Source organism: Melozone crissalis, unplaced genomic scaffold, assembly GCF_028551555.1.
Source record: "Melozone crissalis strain CALT ecotype California unplaced genomic scaffold, PUWL_Pcris_2 ptg000063l_1, whole genome shotgun sequence".
In the NCBI taxonomy this organism is placed as follows: domain Eukaryota; kingdom Metazoa; phylum Chordata; class Aves; order Passeriformes; family Passerellidae; genus Melozone; species Melozone crissalis.
The window spans coordinates 14,074,284-14,087,604 of record NW_026535841.1 but is presented as its reverse complement, the minus strand read 5'-3'; the positions used below and the strand labels follow the sequence as shown (position 1 = coordinate 14,087,604).

The 13,321-nt window shown below is 45.0% G+C and overlaps 1 protein-coding gene across 1 annotated transcript in view; it reads right to left on the bottom strand.

The window, feature by feature from the left end:
* Window positions 1–13,321, bottom strand: part of TMEM132B (transmembrane protein 132B) — a 210,209-nt gene that overhangs the window by 32,570 nt on the left and 164,318 nt on the right. Inside the window, exon 5 of the mRNA XM_054289062.1 lies at window positions 5,592–5,735. Coding sequence (XP_054145037.1) covers window positions 5,592–5,735 — 144 coding nt within the window. The remainder of the gene's footprint in view (window positions 1–5,591; window positions 5,736–13,321) is intronic.

The following is a 13,321-nucleotide window of genomic DNA, read 5'->3' as shown; positions in this document are numbered from 1 at the left end:
GCTCTCAGAGCAGCCAAATGCTAAGCCATAGAATTGTTTTCCTCCTCTGAAGTAGCAGCTGGTGCCTTGGAAGACACCATAAGCATCTCTGCCGAAATGTGTGTAATTGCACATGTCGGTGTGGTCTGCTCTGAGCGAATCCCTCTCCCAGACAAAACACTGTTTTCTCAAGCTGGCTTTGAAGGCTGTGTGTGTTCAAATATAGCTTCAGGAAGGCACACACATATATTTTGCTATAAACTGTGTACAACGTGTGCTGTATACAGAATATTAATGCCTCAATATGCGATTTTGTGCGGCTGCCTCGCTGGCATCCTTATTGCTCTACATGGAGCTGGTTTGTGTGCAAATATAACTCCAAACACAAAGTTTTAGCTTGGCACAATCCTAAAACAATACAGATTTCCACCTGTTGTAGCGAGAACATTTTAAGCTAAATCTTTAATATGCAGTAAGTGGCTGTGGTCTCTGTTCTGATCATACTTTGTCAAGCTAGAAAACTAATTAGCAGAATCTGGTGACCTGGATGTCAGAACCTCTGATATTTCAGCAAAGAGCAAAATCCTTAATTCAACAGCAGACATATTGCAGAGAAATCTGATGTGCTCCCCTGCCCACCCCTAATGACTCATAAAGATGAACTTTGTATGGGGACAAAGAGAATGGACTTTTTGTCCAAAATGGCCAGAAATTGCAAGAAGCTCTAATTTAGAAGTTTGATGAATTGCAAACAGCTCGATGATAATTCATTATTGCCCTAACTCAGGCATATCTGCCTACAGATACAAAAGGCAAGATGTTTAACAAGACAACTCTTTGTGGCCAATAAATCCTCCTGGAGCTGCTCACAGCTGAGGGCATGGGGCTGCTGGCATCAGCCGGGTGGGATTAAAAGGACAGGAGGGTCAGGGAGAAGGACTGACCACATTAAACACTCCAAAAGCTTTTCCAGCACCCAGCCCAGCCTGGCCCTGCTCTGGGGCACTCACACCTGCAGGGTCCATTCCCTTCTGCCAGTCCTGAATGCTCCACTGAAGAAAAAGATCACTGAGAAAATGAGATCCAGCTCAAAATTCATAGTGCAACAAGCCAAGTGGCACCAAAGTAAATCCATCATCCAAACAAGCAGAGAGGATTTTCACTGCTTCCAGGAAGAGTTTGGCCTCCTGGAGGAAGGTAATTTCTGCACGAGTGACCACAAAATAAATAAAAAATAAATAAAGCTGCTAGGTAATACAGTGATAGGTACTCAAAAATGTGATAAATGGAGGAACAAGATTAGCTCTGCTTTATGTACAAGTCCATCACATTCTTGATCACATACTTTAATGGCAAAGCAGCTGCAGAACTTGCAAATTACAAGCTCTGGCTTTGTTTTCAGAGCTGCTGCATAAATAGCTGTATTTAACAACTCCAGGCAGGCTCCTCTTTCTGTAAATTGTCCCAAGAATGTGCTGTGAGCCTGCAGCAAGGGATTGTTCCCAAAAATTCAGTGCCATCTAAATTGGAGAAGCTCAGTATCCCTCCATTTCCCTGTTTGTTTTTTGCCCATGGGTCCTTGTTGCAGTTTTTGTGCTGGGGTTGGAGATCCCTGTGCCCAGGGCTGTTGGATGAGGTCCTCAGTCACTCATCTGCTTTGTCTGCAAGAGGGAACAACTCTCCTCAGATTTAATCTATTTCAGCTATTACCTCTCTGCCTTTGTTACACTGGTTTTTTCTGCACGTTAGATAAAGCCTGGCTGGCTGCTGCCAGGAAAATTAGGTCTTCTATTGTTTTACCATTAATTATGGAGAGTTCAAGATAAGGTTTGTGTTCCAAAAGTAGAGGGCAGGAACGGTTTGAATTTTACTTTCATTATAATTAGACAGGAAATTATGAAAAGGTGAAAAATAACTCATTGAAGAGCTTTCCTCTAGCAAGATAACAAGGAAGGCACATTGTGGCACAGATGGAGTTCACAGGGAGTTATTAAGCACCATTGTTCCCAGTGTGCCCGTGCTGGGCACGGGGAGCCTGTCTGCTCCTACTGATTCATGTGTGGGCACAAATGGGCAGGGGAGGCCCTGACTCCCTGCTGTTCTACTGAGGGCCTTTTCTCCTACCAAAAAATAAAATAAAATAAAAAAATCAGGCTAAATTAGTCCATGGTGTAAGGCATTGAGTGACTGCAGAGATTAATTGGAACAATCAGTCACTTTGTGTGTAACTTGCAAAGAACACAGAGTTATGACTAATGGAAGGATGAATTAATTGGGCAGCTGTCTCTCTTTCAATCGAACACCACTGAGATAAACATTTGGACTAAGAAGCTGTCCTCATTAGAATTTCTTCATTTGATGCTGATGGTGATGTTTACAACCACCATGAGACCCCAGAGCCTCCAGAATTTCCCTTCATGTGGAATTACTGCAGCTCAGGCTTTCAGAGGCACTGTTACAGGGGAGGGCATGAACCCTGCCTGCAGCTCCTCACTGAATTCTGGCCACGCCAAAGCCCCTCAGGGTCCATTTCCTCCTGCAATAAACCCTCTGTAATCAACCTCTGCCACGCTCACACCATTCCTTTGTTCTCGGCTTCACAGCCTGATTATTTATTTAGGGTTTGCAGGAAAAGCAGGGACAGAGAGAAGAGAGGAGTCGCTGGCAGGAGACACTGAGGTGAATGAGGTCAAGATGAGGATTTTGGCCATCAGAGTCAATAGAAACTCTAGAAACCATATAATGCAAGTGGAGGAGGGGGAAGGATGAATTTCTCTCCTTGTTAGCAGATAAGGAAGCAAGATTCCAAGGGGAATGAGTGATTTACCCACAGTCACACAGGAAATCAGCAAGAGATATGGAAATTAATGCTGAGGAGCATTTCAGTGCCTTAATCATAAAGCCAGTCTTTTCCCTCAAATGCCAACAGCATTAAACGTTCCTTTTAAATCATGGAATAAGCACAAGACTTCCATTGACTTACAGGAATGTTTCCATCCAAATATTTTAGAGGGCAGCCAGTTCCAGTGGGAGGGTTGGTCAGTATTAGGATTTATGTCCAAATCTAGGAAGCAGGGATTGGGATGAACCAAAGCAAGTTCAGCTGTCAGATTCCTTTGAGGATCACATGCTGAAAATGCAAGGTCAAAAACCCCTGGGTGTGTTTTATTGTATTTACCACTAATTAGGTAGGCTTTGGAAAAAGGAGCTGAAATATTCTCAGTTGTGAAGCTGTTAAACTGTGAAATGGCTGAGAACAGGGCAGAGTCCCAGCTCTGGCACACAAATAAACCCCTTGCTCATCTCTGATCTCTTTGCCCATCTCTGAGCAGCACCAGGTCCCTGCCCAGAAAAACTCATTTTGTACAAACACATAAGAGCCTGGGTGGAAGCCCTGTTTTTATTTAATCTAGCTTCAATTCACTGCCTTAACTGAAAATAATGATGTTAGAGCAGTGATCAAAGAATTGTCTCATTAATTGGCTATTAAATCATTAGCTATTAAACAGAAATAAAAGGTTAAGAATGCAACACTCTATTCTGCCCAAAAGAATAGGAATATGTCTCCAGCATCAAAGAAACAATAAAGGCAGAATTAAGAGTGAAAAGAAGCTTAAGATAAGGCAATTAGATCCAAAATGCCTGACAACTCTCATTAGAGGGTTTAGCACTACAACTTATATGGAAAAGGCAACAGAAATTCAGAAGCAAAGTCAATATTGACTTTACCAAAGGGGCTTGTAAACGGAATATGCATTTTTCTGAAAAAATATAGGCACATAAACGTTGTACTAAATTTTAACTCAGCTAATTAATTGTTATGGATTCAATCTTGCAACCAATACATATATTTGCAGTTAAAAAATTATGCCTGAACAGCATTCAGTGTCAGTAATTTGTGACTGAAATCGTGCAAGTATGCTGCAATTTTCACAAAAATAACATTACTCCCCATTTATACCACCAGGATGAGGCAATATCAACTCAACAAAGACCACATTGAGACCTCTTGGGTTTGTTCACTATGTCTAAATATTTGAGAGACAGGTACCAGGCCTAGGAGAAGGTCACAGGGGCATTGCCCACTGTCATTGATTTGAGACCCAAATAATCTCCTAAAGCAGGCAAATGAAGATCTGATTTATATCAAGTCACTACCAAAAAACCCCACAAAACATTGTAAATCCTGTCTGGTTCAGCCCAGTATTCTCAAAGTACAGCAAGTCCTAGAAGCTCAATTAATAAAAGTCCCCACACAGCATCTTTTGGATCTGGTTTTCTGGAGTGCAAAAAGAAAACAGCCCCAGCAATATGTTGATGATATAGAACTCAATGCTTGAGTTTATAATATATAATTCATGTTTATCAATTCATAAATAATAGTCACTAATCAGATAATAGCTGTATGCTACACAGAAAAAAATGTAAAGAATAGCAACATTTATCGAGGCAGTCTTTTCCTTTGACAATTAATCTAGTTATAAGCAAAGATATTAATCCATATTCTTCTGGTAAGGACATTCAAAGAATTTTGGTTTCCAGAAAAAGAAAATGGGATTTTTTTCTTTCCCTATCTGATACCTAAGGGAAAATATGGAATCCATAAGTAATACCAAAAAACCCACCTCATACAGAATTCTCTGTAGTCAATTTTTAAGTTCATTTGAAACAAGAACACCCCCAAATCACATAACAAAACAAATTAATATATTCAAGACATTCAAAAGCACCTCTTTTATGTCTAAAATATTAATAATACTAATGAGCTAAAAGCTGCAAGCCATGCAATGGTGTCAGAAGTCAGGCAGGCAGGGTCTTGGGAAAGTCACATCAACACAATTTTCATTGCAATGTCAGGGGGACAGAGCCACTTGAACAAAATATTAAAAAAAACCAAAACTAAAAAAAACCCAGTAAAACACAGCACAATATTGTTTAAAAGCTCAGAGGTCTCATTTTAAGACTTTTTGCAGTATGATTGTTATTCCCTATCCCTGTCACTCTCTACAGATGTTGGTACAGTTCAGGATCGTTCATTATAAGAAACTCTTGACTGGCGATGCAGCCCGAGCAGGAAGGAAACTTCCAGCCCCTGTGCCAATATTCTGCATTATTGCTGTGAAACCACGGGCAGGGCACAGCCCAGAGGAACAGAGACCCCTCTGGGAGGAGCTCTATTGCCCTCTAAGAGAGCCATAAGGTCACCTCTAAGGGAGCAATAAGGTCACTCTAAGAGGTCAATAAGGTCACCTCTAGGAGAGCAATAAGGTCACTCTAAGAGGTCAATAAGGTCACCTCTAGGAGAGCAATAAGGTCACCTCTAAGGGAGCAATAAGGTCACTCTAAGAGGTCAATAAGGTCACCTCTAAGAGAGCCATAAGGTCACCTCTAGGAGAGCAATAAGGTCACTTCTAAGAGAGCAATAAGGTCACCCCTAAGCCTCCCCTTCTCCAGGCTAAACAGCCCCAGCTCCTTCAAACGCCCCTCACAGGGTTTGTGTTCCCAGCCCCTCACCAGCCCTGTTGCCTCCTCTGGATGTGCTCAAGCATCTCAACATCCCTCCCAAACTGAGGGCCAGAACTGGGCACAGCAAACTCCCGTGGGTGCCTCACCTTGACCACGTCTTCATCAGCAGATCTGCACTCGGTGGAGTCGGAGACGTCGACCACGGAGCCGTCCTCCTGCACGGCCACCACCTTGACTGGCACTGCCACCATCCTGCCCGTCAGGATGGCTGTGTTGAGGATTTCTGTGTCCTGGGGGCACACACAAACACGGGCTGAGTGTTGGAGCAGCACAACAGCACGAGAATCACACAGGGGTCATGACAGTGACAGGGATGGGACCCTCCCTCCCACCCTTCCAGCTCCCTGCAATGTTTTAGCAGCTTCCTGAGCCAAAAGCTGCATCAGGAGCACCAAGGCCTGTTCTGAAAAATATGGGTTTATCCCTTTTGAGCCCATTTACACACTTCTGGCTGAGGGAAGGGATCTGTAAGCACAGCACTGCTCAGCAGGATCTCCAGGGCCTCACCAGCTCCTCCCAGCCCTCTGCCCGAAATGGTGCCAGTGGTTTGGGAGGTGATTATCCCCCACCACAACAGCATTCCTTCCTTCCTGTTCCAGCTCACTCTGCTGTGAGTCGACCATTTCTTTCCATAAATACATTAGGAGAAAATCTGTGCACCCATACACAATTTTTTTAGTCTTTCCCCACCAAGAGATGCTTAACCACGTTTATCTGTAACCCTGATGAATTCACAGTGCTGGCACTCTAATGACTCCATTTCACAGCCTTCCTCTCTGTCTCAGGCTGATTAATTACTCCAAACGAGTTGGTGCAGAGGCCCCTGCCTGGCATGAGCAGGTCCAGGCTGGAGGGGAGCAGCAGAAGCAGAAGCAGTGCTGACTGCCAGCCCAAAAGGTGACACACAAATGGGACAAGGAATGATCTGGGATTTCACAGGGATCCGTTCTGCCCCCCTCAAAAAGCCCGCAATAGGAAATACTGCTCTGAATCAATCCCCTTTTCATTTTGCAACTTCCGTAAAACTAATTGCTTGCCGGTTAGCAGGGGAAAAAATAAAAAAGTTGCTTCAAACCAATCTAACTTTAAATTCCATTATTAGAATTGGTGGAAGAAGGAATGGATTTTAGTGAAAAATTTGATGGCAGCTTGCATAGGGAGATATATTCACTATCATTTGCTCTGGCTACTGGCTAGATTGATAGAGAATAATGGGCATTGACCACAAGCTAAGGACAGCTGGAGAAGACCAATAAATACTTGCAGCTAAGATGTATTATTAATCAATATTCGGAACCTTCTACAGAAAGCAGCCTGAATTAAATGAGCTGCAGCACTAATACCAGCAGTGCCAGGCACCTCTGAGAGCCCCAGAGAGGTTTATGGGCAGCACAAAGGCATCCAGCACACACTGGAGTCCATTTCTGCTCAGGACAGCCCTGAAAGGACGTGCTCGGCCTCACATCACACTCCAGTGTGATTGAAGAGTCATCCTGAGCAGAGAGGCTTTTTGGATAACACCTCAGGAAATAAGTGCAGGCTTTGTTCTGTTCTCTGAGAGGCACAAACCAGATGTTCTACCAGTCAATGACTGTCTGGTTTTTGTTTCTGCTGAACGGGCTCATTTATAACCAGCTGCCAGCCAGGAGAGAGGGACACTGGCAAAGAAAGGAGTGTGTGACAGAAGTGGAAGTGTGAAAAAAAAACAACTGAAAATCCTTTACAAAGACCGAGATTTGAACAAGGCTGAGGAGAAAATGCACTGCCAGGTGGAAGAAAGCACTTAGGTGCACCTCACGTGGAAAAAGGTTTTATAAGACAGCAAAGAGAAGGTAATTCACCCACAGGCCAGAGAAGAAGCAGTTAGATTTCACCACTGCAAACACCCCATATATCCTAAGCCCTCAAATATCAGATATTTGATGAAGACCTGGTGGTCCTGGGTCAAAGGGCTCGTGAGGAGCAATTCTCCAACATTCTCCAACAATAGATGGTGTTCTTCAACACAGCTGGGGAAAATCTATTTTGGCCAAGGTCACAAACAGCGAGCACACAACAAATTCCACTTCCAGCCTCTCTGTTAGCACAGCTGTGAGCTGCTCAGGTCAGGCAGGCAGGGCTGGTGTCAGTCACAGCCTGATCAAAGCACCAGGGAGTCAGGATTAAACACTGAGCCAGGATTAAACACTGAGCCAGGATTAAAGGCTCTCTGCACCTTGGTGGACTGGAACCAGCTCCCAGCAGGCCTGATCCATTCCCATTTGGTTTTTGTGCTGTTTGTGCCATCACCCAGGTGTTGGCCGTGCTGTGTGGCAAAGCACAAGCCTCCAGCCCCCTCTGAGGCTCTTAGTGCCAAAGCTGCACTCAGACTTTGCACTGAGGGGCAATGTGAAGTTTTAAAGGCATTTGCATTCCTCTCATAAAAGATGAGCATGAGACAAGCACCAGGACTGTGCTGAGCTGCCCAGCACCCACAGGAGCCCCTGTGCTCATTAGCTGGGGCAGCCTCCCAAAGCCTGCTCCCCTCTGTGAGCAGCTCCACCACAGAAATCAATATCCCACAGGCCTGATGCCTGCACTGAGTGCTACACAAATATAATAGGCTGTTTAAAGCCTTCTTAAGGGCTGGCTATGTATAGACTGCAAAAATATATTTCCCCTGAGGAAGAAATATGAACTAATTGACTGTCCTGTAGATTTATAAACAAACCTTTTAGTGCTTCTTCAACAAGTCATAACATTTCATCTAAATTCTGTAAAGCTTGGTTTGCAGTTTCCTGCAGGAAAAGAGCTGCTGAACTTCAGCTCCCTGTGATTTCTGGCAGCATCTGGGATGCAGAGAGGGCTCATTGAGCTGATGGTTCTCCAATGTGGCACAGTGAAACATCAGCCAGGACCCTCTGACTGTGGGCACTGCAAGGCCCTGGTGGAAAACTGCGAATCCTTCCCCATTTATTTTCTTGAGGTCAGATCTTGACCAACTCCTTCAGCTCAGCAGCCTGAAGGGGTGGAATCTACACATTCGTATCACAGGCTCCATCCCTGAATAATAATAATAATTATTATTATGTGTGTTTATCTGCAGCTCTCTACCTGACTGCATTAGCACTTCAGCAGAGCTGCTCTTAATTACAACTGTAACCTGCTAATAGCATTTCTTTGTTGTCTGAAGGAATCTACTTCTTATGCAGCCCAGGCTAAATTAAAATTTAATACAACATCAGGTCGCAACAGAACTAGGAAGCAAATGACAGCTGTTTAATTAAAACCTAAAGCTGATTAGATGGCACTACTGAGAGAAATACTCAAGAGGAAGAGCAGAAAACTACTGGAACTCAAGGCTGGCATAATGGCTTTATTTAAATATGAATCAACGCTGCCACACAGCCCTAGGAAATGTTTGACAACTGGTGGGTTTGGACAAATGAGGGGGAAAAGTGAATGGGAGAAGTGTCAGGAGCCCTGAGAGAGCTGGGGCTGCAAACACTGGGGAGGGAGCAGGAGCTGGGATTGTTGAGAAGTGAATCCCATGGGCTGTGACTGCAAACACTGCTGTCCCTGGGCATGGACCAGGAGCTGGGATTGTGGGGAATGACTCCCATGGATAAGCACAAATCAGCTGAGGAATTCCAGGTCCAAAGCTCCCAATAATTGTGCTTCAAACACACCTAAACAGTGACCTAAATGCTCCTTGGGCAGGTGACTATGGTAGCTCCCCCAGCTCCCACCATGCAGCACTTTCACCCTGTTTTTGTTGAAAAACGAAGCCACGGAGGAATGATGATCCATCTCACAAGCAGCACCTCAGGAGCTGGCCCAGGTCAGGCAGAGCTGATTGCTGCCCCGTGGAGCAGCCAGAACCTCCCCAGAGCCCTGCAGCCCTGTCCCCTGACAGGAATCATCCCTGGGATTAATGCACCAGCTGCCTGCGTTTGTCTAGAGGTTAACAAAACATGCTACAGTACACTAAACCCAATAAACACTCCATTGTAAATCAGGAGGGAAACCCAAAGCCAGCCCTGTTCCACTGACAAATGCTACAGTTAAATGCCTTTTGGCATTCAGCTGAAATGACTGTCTTTAGTGAGGAAGGCAGAGAGCTGGAACATTTGTCTGTAGAATTGCATTCCTTCATTATTATTTCTTTCCCCTGAGTGTAGCTCACGAAAATACATTTGTAATATTAGAAGGAGTCTTTTAGGAAGCAGTTCTTCTGCCTGGAAACGGCATCTCTTAAAAAATGTAAATTACAGGGCAGATTGTGACGTGTGGGCTGGGCTAGGGGAGGGCTTTTTATTTGATAAATTATTCACCACCTTTTGCTTCAGATCAAAGAGCAAGGCAATATAAATCCATTAAGCAAGCTTAATATATAAATTAGATGCTTTGCTGAAATTATTATAATCCACAGCAATTCTGTAGTTTTACCGCTTGTGGCTGAACACCGTTTTAGGTTTCCAATACATATTAATGAAGCCTGGCTGTGAGAAAACTCCATTTTCTATCAGGTAAGATACACCATTCAATCACCCAAAGGCAAGAACAAACAACTGGGATTATGTGTTTATGAAAGATTAGAAAATGTAAAATTTTGCAAAGAGATTATATTCATTGACCTTTTTTCCTTCCTCATTTCCTTTCCCTCCCACTAAAGGCTGAACTTCAGCTGCTTCCTCACTCTGCAATCACCATTTCAGTGCAGCACTTGTGGGATCAGCAATTCCCCAAGATCTCAGGTGTCAGCACCAGTCCCCATCCCACTCATCCCAACATCCATTCCCTGCTCTGTTTCCCCATCCCTGGAGAATCCATCCCTGCTGGAGGGGTCAGTTCTGACAGAGGGACATCACAAACCCTGCAGCCTCTCCTGTCCAAGCTAAAGGTCATCCTCTATCTCCTAATAAACCTAGAAAATAAAATAGAAATAGAAATATGTAGAAATAATATATATATAAATAATATATATAAAAATAATATATATAGAAATATATAGAAATAAAACCTCTGAAAAGGGTTTATTTGCTGTGGGATGGCCAGGCAGGTGCAGGTGTTGTGCAGCAGGAATTAGTGCAGACTGAGCCATGCTCAGAGGTTCCCAATCACTGCTTCTCACTGAACAATGGAGCAGCAGCCATTAGCCTAATTGAATATTATTCTAGATGTGTATCAGTGCTGCAAAAACAATTTGCTTTAGCTCAAAAAAGCGCGATCCAGAGGCTCCACGGCAGAGTCTCATTTCTGAACTTGTCTTTTTGCCATGGAGCCACTGAAGGAAGCTCAGATCTCAGCAGAGTGTACCTGGCACACAGAGCAGCTCTCTCTTGGATTCATGGAAACCAAAGCTGAGATTTACTCCATTTCATGTTTTTTCCCAAGGAAATTCAGCTCATTGTGAGGTTTATGTAGGATGAACAAGCAAAACCTGCTGCTGAAGGTGAAACCTGATTAGACACACAGAGGCTGTCAGTTCTGTGACCTGAGGCAGTTTGGGGTTTGTGTTTTTCCCTAGCTCAGAACAGATCTGCCCCCATTAAGCAAAGGTTCAGAGCACAGCCTGGTGCACTTGGCAGCAGTAATTGCAGCCTGTCAGCAGACTCACTGTGCCTTGTGCACCAGCAGAACCCTCTCTGAGCCTGGGCTCAGGTCATTTCTGCTCAGCACATCATGCCCAAACCTGCCTGGTGACACCCTTGCTCTCAGCGCCCACCTGGGGCTGCAGAGCTGGGCAGCAATGCTGTGAACCTCATTTTGAATGTCTGCACAGAGGACAGGCAGCAAGAGCTCCTCACTCCTGTTTCAGGCCCTTTAGCCAAGAAACACAGGGCCTAAAGTCAGCCTCAGAGTCTGGAAAGCTCTGCCAGCCACTCACACTGGAATTTGTGCTGTGTTCAGAAATCTGTGCAGGATCTGAACGCTCTCCTGACCGGCTCAAGCCATTCCTTCCCAACAGCAGGTGACTGGGAACCATTTTAAAGCATATTTAGAGTTTCTCAGTTCATTTAAAGATATTGTTTTTTTCCCTTTTTGTTCCAGAGAAACATAATCATGTTCTGGCTTAATAAAATTGTGGCTCCCCTCTGACTGGAATCAAACAATACCCCCCTGCAAGTGGACAGAAAATGGGCAGAGTTCTGTGCTCGAGAGCAGTGACTGTACAAACTGATACACTAATGGTTGTTTTCAAATGGCCATGAAATAATTAATCTGAACATCCCTCAAAGGCATTGTTTTCTCCACAGAGGAGTCTAAGGAGGCCATGCCTTGCCATGGAACATAATTATCAGATTCACTTGAGTACCATCAGCAGTCAAAGATACAATTTTCTGGCTCTGTGTGTTTGTCCCACAGGCTTAATAATATTTAACAACATCAGGGATGGCCATTTGGAAAAGCTTCCTTCAGACACTCTCTAACTCTTTGATATTTCCTTCAGACTGGGCTGAGGGAGGGTTTTCTAGAGGGAATTCTCTGCCCCTGGTGCAAAGGGAGAGCTGGCATCTCTCATGGCTTGAAAAGGCTTCAGCTTCACGAGAGCAGACCTGCAGGCACTGAAACATAAGGTTGTGGATCACGTGAGTTTAGCACTGCAATCTGTGTGCTCATCCCCTTCCACCAGCCCCACCTGGGCAGGAATCCATGTCCTTCTGTAACAACAGCTGCTTAATGCTATAGAAGGATGCACAAATTATCTGCACCACATCCCAACATGCTGCAGGACATGGATGGAGTGTGGCTCTCCCTGCCTTGGACACAGAGCCTTGCTCCCTTCAGCCCTTCCCAGGGCTGTGCCTCAGGAAAAACCATTTATGAGCAGGGAGAGATCCTTGGGAAAGCAGCCATGACCTGTGCAAAGTGCTCTGCGATCTCCTGAGGGCAGACAGCAGTCACTGGCCAGGGGGCAGGAGAAGTGGGGTTTATGTCTTCCCCTGAGCACAGCTCAAACACTGGTGTAAGGCCTGGCCAGAGCAGGATGAGCATTAGCTGTATTTGAGAAGTGCATTATGGAGTTTAAACATGCTCTGGGAGATGCTCTCACTCATTGTCCTGCACAAGGATTTCATTTTCTGACGAGCATGGATCTGCAGGAAATATCTGTGCCTTGCCCAGAGAATCACTGCTTTCATTCCTGAAGAGAGGCTGTGTTATCTGCCCGGGCCAGGCTGCAGCGCTCACTGATCTCACCTGTCCAGGTGATTTCACAGCTGCTCTGGGTTCTCACAGCCTGGCTCAGCCTCCCCTGAGCCCTGAGGGCCTGCAGGCACTGATTCCCTCCAGGGCCAGCACCAGAGATTCTCTGGAACGTTTCTTTCTCTCCTTTGCCTGTTGAAGGGCTCACATGTCTCTTCATGCTTGAAGTCAAGAATTGGGGGAGAGAATCTCCATCCCTCCTTGCTTTCAGAACTGCAAACAGTCAGTACCACACACAGCTGCTGCTTCCTTCACCCTGGGAGTTAAAATTTACACCCTGCACCATCCATGCAGTGACACAGACTCACATTTGATGCACCTTTGGTCTTAATAAAGTCTCCTGCTGCTGTATGGGATGCAGGGAAAAGAAAAACATCACATCTGTGGCCAGTGCAGCATCAGCCCTTCTATCCTTGCACACCCAGAGCTCCTGCTCTGTTCCCTGATTTTGGGATCTCCCTGCTCTGTTCCCTGATTTTGGGATCTCCCTTCTGCTCTGTTCCCTGATTTTGGGAGCTCCTGCTCTGTTCCCTGATTTTGGGATCTCCCTTCTGCTCTGTTCCCTGATTTTGGGAGCTCCTGCTCTGTTCTCTGATTTTGGGAGCTCCTGCCCTGGCACTGCACCCAA